The 21493-nt window shown below is 40.0% G+C and overlaps 1 protein-coding gene across 1 annotated transcript in view; it reads right to left on the bottom strand.

Moving 5' to 3' along the window:
- TMC3 (transmembrane channel-like 3) overlaps positions 1-14421 on the bottom strand; it is a 45252-nt gene extending 30831 nt beyond the window's left edge. Inside the window, exons 1-4 of the mRNA XM_008587037.1 lie at positions 14298-14421; positions 12948-13094; positions 9362-9437; positions 3463-3544 (exon numbers count right to left, since the gene is read on the bottom strand). Of these exons, the coding sequence (XP_008585259.1) occupies positions 3463-3544; positions 9362-9437; positions 12948-13094; positions 14298-14386 (394 nt within the window). The 5' untranslated portion in view covers positions 14387-14421. The remainder of the gene's footprint in view (positions 1-3462; positions 3545-9361; positions 9438-12947; positions 13095-14297) is intronic.
- Between the last annotated feature and the right edge of the window lie 7072 nt (positions 14422-21493).

Genomic DNA, 21493 nt, shown 5'->3' with positions numbered 1-21493 from the left:
AAAAAAAAAAAAAAAAAAAAAATCCTATTTTGTCTAAATACTATTTGAGAATCATTTCCCAGTGACAAATTAATCCAAAGTGCTCTTATGAAATCTACAATATTTTATGTATTTTAGAAGTGTCCTCATCTTTGGGGAATTTGATATATTTTCTATTTAGCATCATTTCAAGAATTCCAAGGATTTTCCTAAGGGTCCTTTCGCCTTAATTTCAAGATAAAAAACAATTAGTTAGATATGAACGATGGGGGAAACCAGGTGAAGGGTATGTGGGAAATCTCTCTGAAACTTTTCTATACATCTAAACTTATTTTAAAATAAAACGTGTAGTGAAAACCAAATTTCTATCTATTGAGACAGTCCAGAAGCATAGAAGAAATTAGAGGAGGATATAGGTGATACTTTGATGACATTCTGGAGTAGGTGACTTTGTGACATACTTAAAAAAAGAACATCTCTTCAATTTTTAATTTAAAATCTAGTTATGCTTGTCATGCTAAGTAGAAAAACAAAAACAAAATATCACAAAGAAAACAAAAAAAATCTATTTCAAGATCACTAAATTGAAATCACTACTAGAATTATCTTCTATTAAACTTTTAGCGTAACTCTCCATTATATGTATGACTTTTAAGAATAAAAATTGGCATCTCACTATAGCATGCATTTTCAGTTATCAATATATAACAAACATTTTCTCATGCCAAAAATATTTGCTATAAAATGAACTTCATTGTTCCATCAAGTGCATTTTTCATAATTTATTTAACCTGTCCCCCACTACTTGACATTTTGGAAGTTTCCAACTTTTCTCTAGGGTAAATAGCTCTACGATAAATAATTTCTGTCTAAAGTCAGGTTCCCTTGAAGTAGAGCTTGAGGAAGGGATTCAGCTACACATGATTAATTGGGGAAGTGTTCCCAGGAGAGAAGACGTGAGGGAGTCGGGGTGGGTCAGGGGGAAGAGCTGAGCACAGATGTGGTCCCAGCTGGAGCCTAGCTTAGTCTGATTTCCTGGGGAGCTCTGGAGCGTGAATTGCACCACAGAGCTGGTGCTACTTGGAGGAAGGGGTCAGACTTGACACCTGTCAGTCAGTCAGCCATTGCCTCTAGGCTCTAGGTGGGCTTGGGGGAGAAGGAGAAGACTGTGCCACACATCTGGGACCAGGTCAGCCATGGGCAAGTCTCTAAAGCAGGGGGCAGCTGTGCACCATTTGGACCAGCCAATTAGAGGGGACCTGGGTGGGGCACCAATAGCCCCCACTGCAGCCTTGTCTGTTGACTTTGTGTGGCTTTTGTTGTTGTTTTCTCTGGTTGTTAGGAAACCGAAGAGTTTTACCAAAAGATATAAACGTTTTGAAGATTTTTGGTCCACATTATAACTTTTTTCTAGAAATACAATTTACATTTCCACCAGCTGTGTATAAAAGTACTTGATTTCATTTAAATATTGAAGATGTTTTTTTCCAGTTTGTCATCGAACTTTCTGCTTTATTTTTTAATGCACATAAAATTTCTTTTTTATGTAATGAAATATAGCAATACTTTCCTCGATGATTTTCTCCTTCACTTTATGATTAGATAGGTCTCCATTCTGGGATCACATCACCTATGTTTTCTTTAATTCTTTCTTGGTTTCCTATTATATATTTAAAGAATGAAACTTTAAAGTAAAGAATCTAAACTTACTTTTTAAAACACTTGAATCTACTGTTTCAGCACAATTTATGAAATTTGGACTGACTCCAATAATTACCACATGCTGAAGATCTTTGTGTATTCCTATCTATTCCTGAACTTTTTGCTTATTCCTTGATTTGTCAGTCTATTTCTGCACTATGCTATACCATTTCAATTGTTTAGCTTTTATATGTATTTTTAACATCTTGGTCATGCAACTTTATTTGCATTCTTCCTTCAGAAAATTTGTTTTGATTAATTTCTTGGATGTTTTATTTCCATGTGAATTTTATAATCATCTTGTCAAGTACGCAAAACAATATATTGAGATATTTATTGGAATTGCATTAAACTTGTTAATTGATTTAGGGAAAATCAACATCTTCCAAATATTAAATTGTTCCACGTTTTTTACAAAACTTTTAAGTCCTGTGGTCCAATTTTACAGATTTCTTTATTTCAGTCATTGTTAAGTTTATTCCTGGTTTTGTATGCGTATTGTCTGTGTGTGTTTGCAAGTGTGATTGTGGATGTGATTTATTTTTTAGGATGTCTTCTAAGTGATTATAATCATCTCTGTGAAAATGCAGACTATTTGTTTTTGCTATTCCCCATGTTACCCTCTTATTTATCCTCAGAGTTTTTAACTTGATTCTTTTGGATCCTTTGTGTCTGACTGAATGAATGAGCTAGAGAGGACAGCAGCATCAGAAGGGATCATGGAAAGGATTGTTCCCATCCCGGGAGGTGGTGGGGACAGGCACTGTCTCCTCCATCTCTGTTGAGCACCACCTGNGCACAATTTATGAAATTTGGACTGACTCCAATAATTACCACATGCTGAAGATCTTTGTGTACTCCTATCTATTCCTGAACTTTTTGCTTATTCCTTGATTTGTCAGTCTATTTCTGCACTATGCTATACCATTTCAATTGTTTAGCTTTTATATGTATTTTTAACATCTTGGTCATGCAACTTTATTTGCATTCTTCCTTCAGAAAATTTGTTTTGATTAATTTCTTGGATGTTTTATTTCCATGTGAATTTTATAATCATCTTGTCAAGTACGCAAAACAATATATTGAGATATTTATTGGAATTGCATTAAACTTGTTAATTGATTTAGGGAAAATCAACATCTTCCAAATATTAAATTGTTCCACGTTTTTTACAAAACTTTTAAGTCCTGTGGTCCAATTTTACAGATTTCTTTATTTCAGTCATTGTTAAGTTTATTCCTGGTTTTGTATGCGTATTGTCTGTGTGTGTTTGCAAGCGTGATTGTGGATGTGATTTATTTTTTAGGATGTCTTCTAAGTGATTATAGTTTCAGTCATTGTTAAGTTTATTCCTGGTTTTGTATGCGTATTGTCTGTGTGTGTTTGCAAGTGTGATTGTGGATGTGATTTATTTTTTAGGATGTCTTCTAAGTGATTATAATCATCTCTGTGAAAATGCAGACTATTTGTTTTTGCTATTCCCCATGTTACCCTCTTATTTATCCTCAGAGTTTTTAACTTGATTCTTTTGGATCCTTTGTGTCTGACTGAATGAATGAGCTAGAGAGGACAGCAGCATCAGAAGGGATCATGGAAAGGATTGTTCCCATCCCGGGAGGTGGTGGGGACAGGCACTGTCTCCTCCATCTCTGTTGAGCACCACCTGTGCAGGTGCCTTTGGCTGCACAGTGTGGGAACTGGGACACATCAGACTCTTCTTAGGCTGCGGATCGGCCACTAGTACTGCATTCCTGCCCCACTCCTCTAAGTGTAAATACTTACTCTCTATTTTCTTTATCCTCATTTCCCAGGGAATGAAGATGACCACAAAGTTACAGGCGAGACGAGCAAATTTCCGCCAGAGCTAGAAAGGAGAGAGCAGGATTAGAGAACTTCACATTCATGAAGATGGCAGTGGCTCTGTGATATTAGGGTCCTAAATGGAGGAGGGGACTTCCAAACACACCCCCTGATGCATTTAATTATGGTTTAATAGACCTTCTAGGACCAAAGTAGCTGCCTTGTTTTCTCTGTATTCCTGACCAGATGAGTGTGCACCTGCTTTGAGCTCTGAACTCTGAGCTCTGAGCTGTGGTGTCTGCATTAAGGTGCATATGCTCTAGGGTTGCAGCTTACCTTATTCATACCATTCCTGAGGCAGGGACTAAGAACAGTGGAAATTACTTACGGGATGATGTCTAAATACACCCACCTATCTCATTGTAGACCTAAGATAGCTCAGGGAGTAGGCTCCAGTAATCTGCATGGCTAACAGACTCCCCAGGTGATTACAACTGTATCTGTGCCTAAGTACCAAGAGTCCAGAGCTTACCCTGAAATGAGTGCCATGCTATCGTGTGCCTCGCATCCTGCAGCACAACTAGTTTCCCAGGCTCCCTCCTGGCCAAAGCTGTGAGAGATGAAGTCTTGAAATCTGTCTTGTGAGTTTAAGACACAATTGCCAGACGTTCAAAAAACTTTTTTTTTTTTTTTTTGTCAAGGGAGAATAAAACAAAATGTTCTCTTACACCAGCTCTGCTCTCCAACAAAGTTGGCAGGTTGTACATTTTAACACATGAATAATCTGGGTTTGTGTTGGAAGCAAATTATATCATTGCAGAATAAAGGGTTACAAATGTAGTTACAGCAGTCTGAACTGTAAGACAGCACATAGTCCTGATACAGACTCATATGATAATGTCATTCTGGATGTATCTGCTAAGGGCAGAACAGCTGTGTGTAAATGAAAATCTGAATTTTATCAGTAGTTGGAATTGCTCATCTTCTGTTCATGATTCAAGGGCCAGCTCACATACAGCCGCTCCCATGAAGACATCACACAGATTCTCTGTAGCCAGAAGGAAATTCTTCCGTCTGTAAACACCCTTAGCCATAACTTCTGGTCTCTCTCATGATGTTTACTACATCCTACCTTGCACTGCCTCTACTTTGTTCAGCTGGCTTATCTCCTAGAGCACAGAGAGGAAGATCAAGGCTTTCTGATCTTTTGTCCCCAGTAGCATCCAGAGGCAGGAGTGCTCAAACATCCTTTGGCAAGTGTTTAGGGTTGGAAAGCATTCGAGTCTCTTGCCTCTTTTAAAGTTGTGAAGTCTAAGAAACACTGGACAGAAGGCCAGAGACATGAGTTCTAGCTCCAGCTCTACATCTATCGACTGTGTGCCCCTGGGGCAGTTATTTTCATTCCTTGGGATTCTGTTTCTTCATCTGCGCAAGGAGCAGTAGGATTCAATCAGTGGCATTCAGAGTTTTCTTTAAATTTAAAATTGCATGAGAATCGAATGAAATAAGTTAAAGTAATGCAGCTTTTATAGGTAGGAGATACGAAGTCTCCTCCCTGGCCTCTGATGCTTCAGAAGCCAGGACCCCCAAACTCAGTTATAGAGAGCACTGTAGTGAATGACCCCTAATGCTCATTCTGATAATGACAGTCTATTCTAGCTTTGCCTAAAGAAGCTTCCTAGAGGCAAACACGATTGGAAAAGGTGATTCATTGATGACCAGGATTCTATAAGGCATGGAAAAAACACCATGCTTCCTTGATGCTTTGCATCAAGTCTTCCTGGCAAAAGCCTTGAAACTCTGAAATGATTCAAGATTTTCAGAGCAAAGCAAAAACAAAACAAAGCAAATCAAAACTTGAAAGAAATTGATTCTAACTGTGGGCTTGGGTTATTGAGTTTGGGTAAACTGAGAATAAGCTCATTCTTTCCTCTTTGGAAAAGTTTATGAGGTCACCCGGAATAAATGTGTTCTAACAACACGTGTAATAGTTTATGAAAAATGTATTCATTCATGGCAGTATTGAGCACCTAGGTTGTGTTTTCCTGTGGATAAACACAGTGGACATGCCAGATGTCAGCTGGTGTGGAGTTTGCACTCAGGTAGAGCAAGACAGCTGCAAACAAGTCAATGCCACTGTGGGACACAGTCTCTTAGGACTGGGGAGAAGACAAGGAGGTCAGGGAAGGCTTAGCTGGGGAGGTCATACCTGAGTTGAGACTTGAATGTAAATGAATCAATACTAAAAAAAAAAAAAAATTGGAAGAGCAGCCATCTAGGAAGGGAGAGTAGCCAGTACAAGTCTTTGGGTGAGCACAAGCTGGGCATTTTACAGAAGAGGAGGGAGGAGAGAGGAGTGAGATGAAGTTAAATGGGTAGGCAGTGACCATATCAGGTGGGCATGGGAAAGAGTTTGATTTTAATTGTAGGTGTAATTACAGCCATCATCATCATCATCATCGTCATTGTCATCATCACCAAGGGATGGCATGAGTGGTTTACTGTTTCAAGCATTGCCTGGCTGGCCCCTGTGTGAAGGTGAGTGGATTACAGAGACATGAGTGACAGCAGGAGGGCCCGTTGGGACGTCATCAGGTCTATATGTCATCATTGGCTGGTGCTTTGAGTCCTACACAGAGGAAGGGTTCTTGCCAAATTATGCCATGAAGGCTCTTGGGAGGAGTGACTTCTCTTGTTGGTTTCATGTGGAAAACAAAAGACATAAAATGTTAGATTTAAAAGGAATCTTAAGAATCAGGCATAAAAAGCACATCACTTTAGAAGTCATTTGCCCAGAGCAGGGAAACAATGGCAGAAAGGCCCTGGTGTCCTGCCTCCAGCTGTCTGCCAGGGCAGCATCTCTGCCTGTGTGGCTTCTGAGTGCTGTGGTCTCACGCTCTCATTCCCTGATTTCTTAAGAAACATAGAAACGTGCTGGTGTTAAAGGGAGACTATCTGTTTCAGGGTGTTTTCCTGCTAGAATCAAGCAGAAAGCTGTATGAACAGAGAATGCAGGTGGGAAACAGGCGGAGGGGCTCCAGAGGACGTCTCATGTCTGGAAGAGTGATTCCCGAGAGAGGATAGAGTGACAGCTCCCGTAGATGTCAAAGCTATCATTTGTATAATATAAACCAAAGACTATAAATAGAGACAAACCAACTGGGCTGCAGGCAATATGCAGACTGGCTAATATCCTGTATCTTCTCTGCTTTGGGGCTGGAGTGGATGCTGGTCCCCAGTGGTTCATATCAAAATTTTCAGTGGAAAACAATTTCTTCTAAATATAAAAAGGTGCAGAAATGCTGTTCTGAATAAGAAAGGAAGCACCAAAGTGTTCAGGAAGACCTGGTGGGAGGAGGACTTTTTCTTTAGCATTTTGCTATCTCCAGAGGACAGAAAGAGCAGTGCACAGCCCCAGTGCCCAGCATAAGGCATGGCACAGCATCGAGCTGAACTGGACCAAACTGCTTTCTGCCCAGCCATCAGTAATGTTGAAATGACGGGGGCAGCTGTGTCTGTTAAGGGCTGGCTGAAAACTTGTGGGCAATCACTAGGCAAGCCTGAAAATTTGGATGACTTTTCTTATTCTAAAATCTCTGCCTCTAAAAATTCAGCCCATTATCAAGTTACACCTTTAATCATATTGAGTTTACTGCCATTAAAAGTCCCAATATTTTTTCATTGTTATATATATTACAGGTTGTCTGGACCCAAGTGAAGGACTTTATAGTATTTCATAAATGCTTTCTTAGAGTATTTCAAACAGTTCATTGAGGAAAAAGAAGAAGAGAACTTGGCAGTACACATGCTTATAAAAAGATAATTTTGTTTTATATATTTATCTGATAAACTCATATTTGTGACAGGCATATGGTGTTATGGGTGATTTTGGTTGTAAAAATGAATTAGAATTCTCAGGAAGATCTTGTGGAGACTAAGAAGAAAGAAGGCTAAAGCAGAACCTCGGGGATTCTTTGATATTTGATTATTTTTCATCATAAATTTATGACCAGCTCTAATTTAAACTTTATTAAGAATATTTTTGTTTCTGAGAATCTAAAAAGAGTCCCTTTTTGTTTTTATCTGTTAAAATAACAAACATTAAAATACATAATATTCGACATTGGTGTAGATATTATGGGACCAGTGAATTGTTTCATTGTGGATGGCAACATAAATTACCAAGGATTTTCAGAAAATAACTTTCTAATGTTTATTAAGAGCCAAAAAATGGATCATAATCTTTTCTATGGTGATTGTAGTTCTGAAATTTATCTTAAGAAAGTAATTCAAAAGGAGAGGAAAATTTATATGAGCAAAGATGTTCTTTGCAGGGTTATTAATAATGAAATATGAGAAGCAATTTAAATATCCACAGAAGACAAGTGACTAAGTTAATATATTTGTCTGATGGAATATTAAACAGTTATTGAAAATGGTAAGTATAAAAATTACATAACAACATGGAAAATTCTTATGGTCTTAAGTGAAAAGAGCAAGACAAAAAATGTTTGTAGACTATAATTACTATGATGTGAAAATTATATATTTCTGTAATGACTGACATAAGATTTTTAAAAAGGTACTATATTGGGGAGTAGGAGACCATAGAAGGAGAAGTGACTTTGTTTGTTTCTTAACACTTATGAACTGTCTTTAAACAGGTAATTTCAATGTATACTGAAGTTTAGCTTTAAGTAACTGAATGGGAAAAATGATAATCAAAGACCTTAGCATTGTATTATAAAATGAGAGTTGGAATATGCCTGTAACTTGCTCATTACAAGGGATACAATGAAACAGCTGTACACAGGGATACAGTGAATAAAACCTACTCATATGGGTAGGATTAAGTCAGGAAAGATACAAGATCATTCTTGAAAGGGAAGGCATCCTTTTCCTGATGAATTAGGCTTAGCCGGTGTAGTGAATTCTTATAATTTTATGATGCCTCAGCATCCATTCTGAATGCACGTTTAACGTTCTCATACCAGAAGCAGGGCCCAGTCACACTTGACAGTTTCCAGCTCTACACCACACCCAAATGGCTCAAGCTGGTGGCCTGACATAGGCACTTAGAGGCATCTCCCCACCTAGCATGCTGTGCTCCCCGCTTTCCCGCAGCTTCCATCCAGGCATTTGCCCGTGAACTTGAAGTGGCCCACATCCTGTTCCCGTATATACACTGCTAGTTACCACGCACTCTCCTCTTTCTTCCTGACTCTTCACTCCTTCCTCGCATGACCTGGGGACAGAGGACTGCCCTTCCGACTCATCGTGCCCTCCCTGCCCAGGATCTGTAGGTGAGAATCTTCGGACTCATCTCCTGTTGCGGTGGTGCATTGAATTCACACCTCCCATCTGAGGAACCAGGGGCTGCCCCAGGTTCGATGTTTCCATCGAACATCCAGGAAAACACAAGGTCAGGCTCCCAGCACCAGAGCGATGGTCAGGCCGGAGTAAAACTGGACGCGGGTCACACAGAGCACAAGGGCGTCTGCCTGTATAAACAAGTTCCCTGGTTGCAACTAGGCGTTAGGCTGTCGGCCAGGTAAAAGAAGCATCCCGTGAAAGGCGCCCTGTAAACGCCACGTCCAGCTCCCCTTCGTCTCCAGTTAGGGCAGGGTTGCTAGTTGCTCTGGCACTGGAACCTCAATTTAGCTGGGGGCTCTCAAAACATCCAGTGTCACACAATTGGTAAAGTGATGGCATCTGTGACCAGAATTCAAGTTTTTGGGAGTTCATACTTTCCAGCTCATCACCTGCTCTACAGCTGTTAACGACTGAACCCCTCAACAATGGCAAGTTCAATGGCAAATGCAACTTCCTGGTCCTGGGAACTGTGGGAAGAAGTGGTAGCACCCACATGTAGCTCCTTTACCTCTGCACCTGCTGCTTGGTAGCCTCGGGTCCTGGTCAGCCTCCCTTCAAACTTCAGCACAATCTCCTTCGCTCGTCTGAGAGAAGAAAAACATGGCGGTGAATGCATTTAAGTCACACTTACAATTTTTGCAAAATATGTGGCAATGCAGCAGGAATAGGTAGCCAAATGATGTAGGACAGGATGCTGTGGGAAGGTGGAGTTGTATAAATATTTCATTTCCTGACTTTTGATAATCAGAAAACTCCTTTAAAAATATATTCTTTAACATTTAAATGGATGAATTCATCCAGAATGATGGATTCATATCAAAATTATTTACAACCAAATTTCTGAAAGCCCTTTCCTGATTCTGGCATTTGCCTGGGATTAATTAGCTTTGGAAATCCTGGTAGCAGGGACTAGCATCTCGGCTCCTCTACTTAACAACGTTCGTATTGCAGTCAATTCTTTGGAAGTGAAAATCAGACCTAGATTCAGAAACTCTGCTTTGAGAAAAGATTGGTGCCTGGTTAACGTGAGCATGGAAGTTGTGCCTGCATAGCCATGAGCAACCTGACTCAGCCCAATCTATGACACACTAACTGATCACTTTCCTGAGTTAACCTGATATCTCTGCCTAAATGTTCAGTCCTTTAAAATGGACTGAATTCATTGGGATGAATGAATAAATCCACACGTAAATAAACAACAGGATAGAAAAATGAATGTTGGTGCCATGGGACAGACTGAGGTCAAAGATTCGGAGATGAATGTCACCTTCAAGGTAACCTAGTCATACACCATCCTAATGCAGACCTCCTCTTTATCCGATGGTCAACAACCCTTCACTTGATTATGCTCAGTGTTGAAGAATTTAGTTCTTCTGAATCGGCCAATTTGCCAGTTTGACAGGTTTACTTGTTCTAGTTTTCTTGCTTGTGTATCCCAGGCAACCTCCCAGTAACACCCACTGGTTCTGAGTCCCTCCTTGGGAAATACAGGGAACAAGCCAGCCCCTTTTTCCACAGACAGATGATCTTTTCAAAATATGACCAAACCAGAATACTTGATTTTGGACCTCAACCCCTCACCCCTATTGCAATATCCCTGTCTTCATAGCTTAGCCAATGCACTGGCTTCATTCTGGTGGTAGGAACCAGAAGTGCAGGTGCAGGTGAGGATTGCTGTGCTATTCAATACCATGACCACCACACTGAGGGCCATCTTCAACAGACCTGCAGGCTACAAGTGTCTAAGAAATAAAGATGGAAAAAGTCAAATAACAATTCATTTCATTTATTTACTTATAATTTTTTTCCCACAAACATTTTCTGCACACCTGTTTTGGGCCAGGCATAGTGGAACACAGAGAGGCATAACAGAATTGCCGCCCTGGAAAAGCTCACTACCTCATAGGGATGAAAGGGACCTAAAGCAACAACAGCCAAGAGAGAGTGGGTGTGGCAAGTGCTACGACAGAGGGGTGATCGGGTGCTGAAGGGGCAGGGAGGGATGGAACCAACCTAGCCCCAGTCATAGACCTATGTCGACTCTACCAGTTCTGACCACTTGCTTCCCTGCAGGGAAAACAGGAGTGTGCTGTGTCCTCCCAGACGGGTGGCTTTTGCTGCAGACTCAGGGCTAGCTTGCCCTGCTTTTTTCCATGTTGGGCAATGCTCACTTTATTCTCAAGCAGTCAGGGTTCAGTGCTCCCGGCACCTTCCACAGAGGCTCCAGGATGAGCTTCAGCAGGTCCGATTAGTGAAGTGTTGCCCCAGTGGCTTCTCAAGGTGACAGAGAGGAGATGTGTGGGACAAGGGGATGACATGTGGATGTGCTCAGAGAGCAAGCTGCACTCTGGGAGCTTGGCCGCTGGCCTGATGCATGGCCAGGGTCAGCCGTGTTGGTGCTCTCAGTGACATGGTCAAGCAACATGGTGGAAGCCCTGGTTTGTTCTTTGTCTCCGAAGTACCTTGACAGAAAAGTTATTATTTGCTCTGCTCCACCCTCAAGGCTGAAAAGGCTTAACCTCCTATTATTCAGATAACGATGAATCATCATTTCTGAATGATTTTTTAAAAATCCTGATAGCACATATGCCTTTTTTTCCCTAAGATTAATTGCTGTCATGGTTACTTTGGTGAAAATCCTGTGTTTCAACACAAAAGAACACTGGACTCGGGGACAGAAAGCTTAGGTTTAAAGCTTAATTCTAGCACTCAGAAGCTGTGTGTAGCTTGGATTAGTCTCTTTACATCTCTGAGTATCAGTCTTCTCATCCAAAAAATGAACATAGTGAAAGAAATAGAAGTGAAGAGAGCTAACAACAGACATGGGAGGCAGATAAAGGAGGATTAGTTGGAAACCTCTGAAGGTGAAAACTGTGGATGACCTTAGCTATCTGCTGCAGCCACCTGAGGCATAGGCCGATCAGACTGGAAGAAAAATACCTGGAATGGAAACCTAAGACAGGAACAATTTTACAGGAAATAAATACAAGACTAAAGATGATAGATATGGAGAGAATGGAATGTCTGCTTGGCATCTAGAAAAAAGCAATAAAGAGTAAGACACCACAGTGGTTCTGTCCACACAATGGGCACCTGACAATCAGGTGTAGTGTCTGTTTTGCCAGGAAGGTCCACTCCATAGGTCACTGTAGCTCAGTGGTACAGGTTGTGACGACCCTTCTGCTAACTCCCTTTGATGTGATCTCAGGCATCAGCATAATTAATCCTCACTCACTTTTAGTGAGTAACTATTATACACAAGATACAATGCCAGGAACTCACATGGTTTATGCCATTTAATTCTTCAACAAACTGCTATTAGTGAATCTCAAACTTAAGTATAAAAAAGAATTAATGTGAATGCCTGTTAAAAATGCTGGGGCCTTCTCCTATCATTTGATTCAGTAGGTCTGAAGGCAACCAGGGATTCTGAGTATTTAGCAGCACCCTCAGAGCTTTGCAGGTGACATTGCTGGAAACACTGCTGCAGGAAGTAAGAGCTATTCCTCTCCATTGCTTCTACTTTAAGGAGAAAGGAACTGGTGTTTAGAGAAATTGAGAAAATTACCCAATATCATATGGTTGGAGATTGGTAGAGGTAATAGTTGAATTCAGGCAATCCGTCTTCAAATATTCTGCACTTAACTATTATATACAAAGACTTTCTAATATGACTCTGAGTAGCATAATAATCTGTCTTCCCATAGAGATTTTTTCCCTCAGAGGGAGGTACTAGTCAAGCAACTAAAATGAACAGCTCTTTTTTACTTTGGTTTATACCCATGTTTAGTGAGTTTGAAGACAATGTTAAAATCTAGTTTTTGGAAAGGAGGTCGAAGACCAAAAACTCTCCACCAACACACACATCCAACACAGACATATACACACATATACACACACATACACACACACACACAGAACTGGCTCTCTGGACCAGCTAGACTACCCAGATATCTTAGTGACTTCTCTAAGTCAGGTCAAGTGACTGAACCACCACTGTCACATAGGTCTTTGTCCTCATTCTATGGGCAGGACAGGGTAGTTTCTTGGAAGGCATACTTGAAGTAATCAGTAATTGCTACTGAGGCCCTTACCTCAATGCCCTCAGCTTCTGTCCCATGGTCCAGGGTCTGCAGCGAATGTTTGCCATGAGTTCTTTCTGGAACTGAATATTCTGGAAGATTTTTTCTGGATCACTGCTGTCCCCTGTTTCATCAGCATTAAAGTTGTCATCCAAGTTGCTGAATGGAGCATGGCATTAAAGGGGAAATCTGATTAGTAGAATTGCTTACAGCAAAGATCTTGCCCTGGGCAAGTTCAGCATCTCACTGCCCCAGGGTCACGTGTGTGTGTGTGTGTGTGTGTGTGTGTGTGTGTGTGTAAGAGGAGGCATCATAGAGGTAGAGAGAGACTTTGGCAGTGTTAGAAACCCAATGAAACCCGTTTGTTGGATTCTATTACTTTCGGTGGCTCAGTGAAAGAGAGCAGTTTCTCCAAGTGAAAGGTATAAGAAGACACAGAAGGAAACAAGAGTTTCCTTATAGGTACTATTGGATTCCTGAATAGCAGCAATTTTGGTGGACAGAAATAATTTTTTTTTCAGGCTTATTGAAATAATCAGCTGATTTTAGAGGTAGGACTCCTCCTTGTCCCCCAACCTGAAGGTAAAATAAATAAAAACCAAACTTCTATCACGCAGAGGCCCCTCCCCACACTTCAATTTATTTTAAACATGAGATAAGAGAGGCAGAATCAGGCATCAGTTTCTATGAACAAGAAATTATCTAAGCAAATTCCATAGGCAACATATTTCAGGGAAATAGTTATTCTCTAGAAGAACAATGTTTCAACCTGTAGCAACACTTATTCCTAGTAACAATTAATATGCCAGTCCTAAAGCAATCTTTCAGCAGGAGATAAGAGCATTCTCCTATGGCTATTAGAAGTAAGAGAAAACATTTCCCACGTTTTTCTCTAATTCAGATTGTTTTTACTTACTCAGAGAAGAATTTTATCCATTTTCTCCAAATCCAATAGAGATTTTAGTAGACTTTTATAAATGGCGAACAAATTTGAATAGTACTCTCATCCACTTCTAAGTAAGCCTTTTCCCAAAGACACCTTATTTATGTCAGATGTGTTATCTGCTCTCTCGACATTGCTGATTGAGTAAACAGCGAGAAAACAGACAAAGCACATCTGTGGGCTTGGCCAGCAATAAAGCCAGGTTGTGACACAGACTCTTGGATTCTGACTTCCTGGTCAAGAAGCAGCAGGTAGAGCCATCTCTCTCAGCACATTGCTGAGGCTGCCACCGCAACTGTACAGGAACCTGGAGCGATGAATTTCTGAGTTCAGTCTGAAGGAGAACCCAGGACAACAGGGACTTTGTCCCTTCCTCGCACACCTGCCTCCTCTCCCCAGCTGAAGGGTGGCCGGCTCACCTGAGCACCAGGGACTCCTGGTAGAGGTAGCGCTGGCTGGCATTTCTCCGGATGCTTCTATAGCGCTGGGATGCCTTTGAGGGTTTCATGGAAGCCGACTTGCTGCCAGTGATTAGGAATTGCCCAGAGAGCTGAGAAGCAGAGAAGCCTGTGGGGAAGGATCCGTTCCAAGGGAGGTTTCTGAAAGGGAGCTGCCGAGTTGCTGTACCCTCTAGGGCAGTTCTCAGGAGCTGGACTGCGAGCCTGCAGCTGCTGGTGCTGAGAGCAGGAAAAAAGCCAGGAGGCCAGTCATGCATATGTAATGTTAAGGTGGCCGTGGCAGCACAGATTGGCTGGAGTCTGGACAGCTGAAGGTGGGAGGCTTGGCCAGGTGATCTAGGAATAACTTTTGCAACCCCTTGTGCCCAGACAGGGCTCGATGGTTTTGCAAAGCATGGTACATCTATTACCATGGCTGGTGTTCACAAAACACTTACTTAGGGAGTTGGGCTTAATTTTCCCATTTTTGCCTCTCAAGAAAGAGGCTGAGAGAAAGTAAGGATCTTGCCCATGTTCACACAGCAGAGTCTAGGAGAGGCACAGCCGTAATGCTCTATTTGTTTTCACTTTTTTTTTTCTCAATTTTTTTCCTATTTTGAAAAAAGTCAGACCTACAGAAATGTTGATGAAACAGTACCATGAATAGCTGTATATTCTTAACCTAGTTTGCCAATTGCTACATTTTGCCACAACTGCTTTATTTCTATCTATATATTTTTTCACCCTACACCATTTGAAAATAGGTTGCAGAAATAATGACACATCAACCCAAATATTCAGCATGATATTAACAATAATCAAATTAATATTTTATTATATTTTACACTTACTATGTGTGGTCACATGAATCAGCACAATGATCCTGTGAGACTGAGGGTAAAAGAAATTAAGAAGCTTTTTAGAGATTCATAGTAGGAGAATAAGAATTTGATAGGGATTAGACTCTCACCCAGATATTCTGAAAATAAATTGCCTTTTGTAAAGTGGGATGCCTAGCCTATCCTAGTCCATGAAAAAATGTTGGAGCAGCCCCCTTCTCCTTCCCTAGCCACAGGCAGAATGGTACCCTGTTCCCTTGTCACCTAAAGGTTTCCTTTGTTTGTCACGCACTAGTATTCTCCATCAAAGACCTCTTTCTTATGTCCAAGACTTACCCACAGTTTCACAATATAAGCCTCTATTTGCTACTTAACACAAGAAATGGTTTGATTGCAGTGGGGTTAATCATACCTTTCTATTAAATGAACAAAAGGCGCAGGTCTGAAATAGAAATGGCCCTTTCTGTTGAACACTGTACTTAGTACTCACTAAGGACTCAACAAATAGTGAATAAATGACCGGGGGTTTGAAAGGCAAATAAATCAGACAACAGAGCAGAAAGGAAATCCATCAGCAACTGCAGGTGTGGGGCTTAGGAGAGAGACTTCATTCATTCAGTCAGTTAGGCCTTCATTAATCCATTAGCAAATATGGGATAGCTCTTACTGTCTGCCACGTACTGAACTGGCAAAGGCAAGCCAGAGCCCTAGCCCGGGATCCTGGGGTTCAGGGGCTACCAGACAGGTGTTCAGATCTAGGGGCCAGGGCATGGGAATGAAGCAGAAGCCCAAGTGCCAGAGCTGGCCTTGGGTCAGAGATGAACCTGGGGACCTCTGAGGCCAAGTCATCTGTTGGCCAATTTGCCTGAGGCCATTTCGTCTAGTGACCTAAATAAAATGTGTGCTTATCAAATGGACAAATGGCATATACAATAGGATTATTTCTAGCCCCACTGAGATTTTTTTTGCATTCTTTTAGAGATCTTTGCTTATACTATATCTGAACATTTCAAAGATTTTTTTTCATCCTACTTTTTAAAAAGATCCCTCTGCCTTATTTTGGACTATGTATTTAAAAATTAATAATATTTTATATTAATCTCATACAACGAAGTATTTTGAGCATTTTTGTTTCTTCTTTGCTATTGCATATATTTGGGGTGGGGAAGTAAGGAAAGGTTGTAGCAAATTTTGAGAAACTACAAGATTTATTGAAACAAATTAGAAGAAACTCAATCCTTTTAAAAAAATACTTATTCAGGTAATTCTGTTTGACAGTATGAGTGAGATAAGAAAGGTTGATCAAAGATATTTAACTCTATTTTTAGTATCCAAATTAACTGGGATTATTAAATAAGAATAGCTGCTACTTTTGATATGAATAAATCATCCTAGTTTTTGCCTAACTTTAAGGAAGTGTAGATTTCTACACATTTTTATTATAAAAGTAATGTATAGTCATTAAATAAAAAAATGGTAACAATAGGAAAATTAAAAATAGGAAAAATTACCTAGAACAGTGTTGCTTCAAGATATTAACTGTTTACAGTTCCCACTTTTTATCAAGTGCTTATTTTTCTTTATATTTATATATTTTTCAATTTTACTGGATACATGCATTTCTTTTATCTTTTCCATTAATGTTATATCTAAAGCAATTTCCATGTTACTTTTTATTTTTACGAACATATGTTATCAACAGGCCATTGAGTGGAATATTCCACATAGAACATGGAACGTTTGATTCTGCCCCATTTCTCAAGCATCCATTTTGTCCTCCCACAAACATTTTTTTTGCCATTGATTTGTTTTTGCTTTTATCATAATTTCTTTAGTTTTCCAGAAATGAAATTACTGGATCAAAAGGAATATTATTTTTTGAAATTTAGTATGTTGTCAAATGAATGTGGATCCCTTTACATTTATATTGATTTAATGTGTTTTTATTATTAGTGATAAGATGAGATTTTAATCAAAACTCACATTTCTCTGTAATGTTTTCATGGTTTCCTTGGTCTGATTTTTTAAAAATTCCTTCTTAAGTGCCACTAGCCTTCATTTTGGTGAAGCGTTCAAGGTGAGCTTTTTAGTCCCCACCAGGAGGGACTCAGGCTGGCTTCCCCATTTCCTCTCTAGACTCTTGCTCAAAGGGCTGGACAGAAAGAGGAAGTGCAGAGGATGTTGCTTTCTGAATGCGAGGGGGTTAATTACTCCACAAGCCATTGACTTCCTCTGACAATTTGATTAGAGGCTTTAGATGTGCTGGATGATTTTAAATTAAGCCAGAATTTGTATATAGATAAAAAGATTAAAATCTTTCAAATACTTACAAAATTGAAACATTTTGAAAAATCAGAAAGGATCCAAACAATGTCAGAATTGGCTACAGTTATTATTTGCTAGACCAACTGCTTAGGGAATCCTTGTGGTGAGGGAAGGCAGGCAGTGAAGGGAAAGAGAAATAGCAAGAGAAGACCTAATTGTATAACATACGAATCCCTTTCAGTTAAAAAAAAAATTAAATTTAGTTATAAATCCCAGAAGGTTTTAACAGAAATCATCTGAAGGCTAAGCTTACAAAAACAAAAACATTCATTTCCTACGTCATCAATTAAATAATCTTTTTCCTGCTAAGTGAATTCTATTCCGAGACATTAATATCCCTGGGCACATCTTAAAGTGTATGTTTGAGTCCAGTGTGTCCCATCAGTAATGTCAAGCTCCCTCTTCTTAGTTATTACATTTTCAGCTCCGGGTTTCACAAGACCATCTTTCCCATTTCTGCGATGTATTTACACACCTGTTACATTGTTTTAGCAACTCTGGAAGCTTGTTTGACGTTTGGAGATATGTTTGAGTCTGGAGAATGTTATTCAAAGAAGATGCTCAAGAATAGAACATTTCTAATTATCTAAGTAACAACTGAGTTTGCTGAAACATGAGAACAAAAAAATTTTTTTTGTTACAATTCCTTAGGAAGTCACTGGCAAACTTGAAACTGAGCAGACACTCTGAGATTTCCATTAGGAGTCATGTGATACAGTTGCTCACTTAGAGAACAGTGAGAGATTTACAAATGGGTTGGTGGGGGGGGGTTGTCCTTTGCTACAGTTGTCCCTTACAATAAATGTGACACATTGTCACCACCACAACAGATTCCTTTAAAAAGAGGAACTGACCATCCAGATTACAATTGAGATACAAATTATAGAGCTGCCCTGTCCTGCCTGCTGTTGAGCTTTCTCGAGGAATGGAATTCTTTTTCATATATGATTATAACAAAATACATAAACTGCCTTAGAAAAAGAAAAAAAATTGGAACTTCCTAAAAAGCTGGGGTAAAAAAAAAAAGCAGTTGAATTCCTTGTTAAGCAACCATTTAGTAGTTGTCTGAGATTTTTCTTCAATAATTTTTAATGTGTTTGTATGTTTCCTAATGGTTGGGGAACATAAGAAAGCACCACCTCTGCTGTCTCTGAGGAGGAATGACCTCTTCTCAGCGTTTCTTCCAAGTCCTTCCAGAAATGCTACATCTCAACCAGTGATGGAAGCCAAAGAGCATCTGGAACCAGCTGAGCCAACAAAACAGCAGGTTTCAGACAAAACATCTTTATGACATGTTGGCCTGTCACCAAAATGTAAAATTTAGGGGCCGGCCCGGTGGCACACTGGATAGTGCGCTGCTTGGGAAGCGCAGCGGCGCTCCCACCCGAGGGTTCGGATCCCACATACAGACCGGTGTCCGCTCACTGGCTGAGCGAGGTGCGGGAGCAGCACCGAGGGGTGCGATCCCGTTGCCGGTCCTGGTCCGGTACGGGGGCGACACTGAGGGTTGCGATCCGTTGCCGGACCCGGAAAAAGACAAAAAAAAAAAAAAAGAAAAAAATGTAAAATTTAGGGGCCGGCCCGGTGGCACACTGGATAGTGCGCTGCTTGGGAAGCGCAGCGGCGCTCCCACCCGAGGGTTCGGATCCCACATACAGACCGGTGTCCGCTCACTGGCTGAGCGAGGTGCGGGAGCAGCACCGAGGGGTGCGATCCCGTTGCCGGTCCTGGTCCGGTACGGGGGCGACACTGAGGGTTGCGATCCGTTGCCGGACACGGAAAAAGACAAAAAAAAAAAAAAAAGAAAAAAATGTAAAATTTACAGGTTTTTGCTTTGTTCTTAGTATGATATTTTTAAATCCTTTCTTTTAGGAAAATTATCCTCATCTTTTTCTTCAATATACAGTGACATCTGTTTTCAATTTTTCTTTTCTTTTTAAATAATTAATTGTCAAATAAAGATTGAATAAACTCAAGGTGTACAACATGATTTGACATATGTATACATTATAGAATGATTAGGCAATCAAATTAATTAACACATATTTTTGATATACCATTTTCATTTCTTATTTTACAGAGACCTTTTAAAATCCTTTTTTTAAAGGGCAAAGCAATTTCTCCCTTAAAATTTACTTTAATTCCCCAAAGCAAGACTTCTAAAAAATTAAATTTCAGCCTCCTCTTTGTTCTCTGTTAATACTTTATCTCCTTACTTGAGGTTAAAGCACATTTTCATAGGCTCAATTCCCACCACCCCTACCCCCATATTCGTTGATTTTTTTTCAAAGACATACTTTTTAAAAAAGTGAAGCATAGTTGATTATGCATATTTGCGGGGTATAGAGTTGAATATCAATACGTGTGTATAATATGTATGATCAAATCAGTATAATATGTATACTCATCTTTACAAAGCATAATCATTCTCTATGTCCGTTAACCAATTTCTCACTAACCTCCCTTCCCTTCTCCCTTTCCTACCCCTAATAACCACAGTTCTGCTCTCTCCTTTTAAAAGTTTAATGAATTTTTTTGAAGGATGATTGATTATACATTTTGGGGGAGTACAGTGTTGTCTACCATAATTTGTGTACTATATGTGATGATCTAATCAATATTATTGGCATTATCATTATTACGAATCATATGTACTCTTTGTTCCGCTCACCTAATTTCTCCCTGACCCCATCTCCCTCCCCTTTCACACCTGTAGTAACCATAGATTTGTTCTCTCCTTGTCCAAGTTCAATGTATTATTGTGGTTTTTTCTTTCTCTTTCTTTCTTTCTCTCTTTCCTTCCTTCCTTCCTTCCGTCCGTCTTAGCATCCATTTATGAGGGAGGACATGCAGTATTTCTCTTTCCATGTCCAGCTTATTCACTATTCATAATTTTCTCCAAGCTCATCCATGTTGCTGCAAATGGCAGAATTCATTCTTTTTAATGGCAGAGTAGTATTCCATTGTGTATACATATTATATTTTCCTTATCCAGTTGTTCATTGATGGAGTCCATATTTGGTTTTGTATTTTGGCTATTGTAAATAAAGCTGCAATAAACATGGAAGTGCAGGTATCCCTTCAACGTGATGACTTCCATTCCTTTGGTATATACCCAGAAGTGGGATTGCTGGATCATGTGGTAGCTCTATCAGTAGCTGTTTGAGAAGCCACCATACTGTTTTCCATAATGGCTTGTACTATTTTGGAGTCTCATCAATGGTGTAGAAGAGTTTTCCTTTCTCCACATCCTCACCAGCATTTGTATTCTCTGTTTTTTGATACTGCTCAGTTTAACTGGGGTGAGATACCTCAATGTAGTTTTGATTTGCATTTCCCTGATGCTTAGTGATGTTGAGCATTTTTTCATGTACCTGTTGGCCATTTGTATGTCTTCCTTTAAAAAATACCTATTCAGCTCCTTTGCCTATTTTTTAATTGAATACTTTTTTTTTTTTTTGCTGTGAAGTTGTTTGAGTTCCTTATATATTACAGACATTAATCACTTGTTGGATGTAGAGTTTGCAAATATTTTCTGCTATTCTGTAGGTTATCTTTCCTCTCTATTGATAATTTCCTTTGCTGTGCAGAAGCTTTTTAGTTTGATATAATCCCATTTGTTTATTTTTTTCTTTCGTTGCTTGTGTTTTGAGGCTCTTATTTATAGTCTTTGCCCAGTCCTACTTCTTGAAGTGTTTCCCGTTGCTTGTGTTTTGAGGCTCTTATTTATAGTCTTTGCCCAGTCCTACTTCTTGAAGTGTTTCCCCTATGTTTTTTTTAGTAGTTTTATGGCTTTGGGTCTTATATTTAAGTCTTTAATACATTTTTTTTTTTTGTCTTTTGTCTTTTTTCCGTGTCCGGCAACGGATCGCAACCCTCAGTGTTGCCCCCGTACCGGACCGGGGACCAGCAACGGGATCGCAAGCCTTGGTGTTGCTCCCGTGCCTCACTCAGCCAGTGAGCGGGAACCGGTCTGCATATGGGATCCGAACCCTCGGACGGGAGCGCCGCCGC

Source organism: Galeopterus variegatus, unplaced genomic scaffold (genome assembly GCF_000696425.1).
Source record: "Galeopterus variegatus unplaced genomic scaffold, G_variegatus-3.0.2 Scaffold4223, whole genome shotgun sequence".
Lineage (NCBI taxonomy): Eukaryota > Metazoa > Chordata > Mammalia > Dermoptera > Cynocephalidae > Galeopterus > Galeopterus variegatus.
This window is presented reverse-complemented; position numbering and strand designations above follow the sequence as displayed.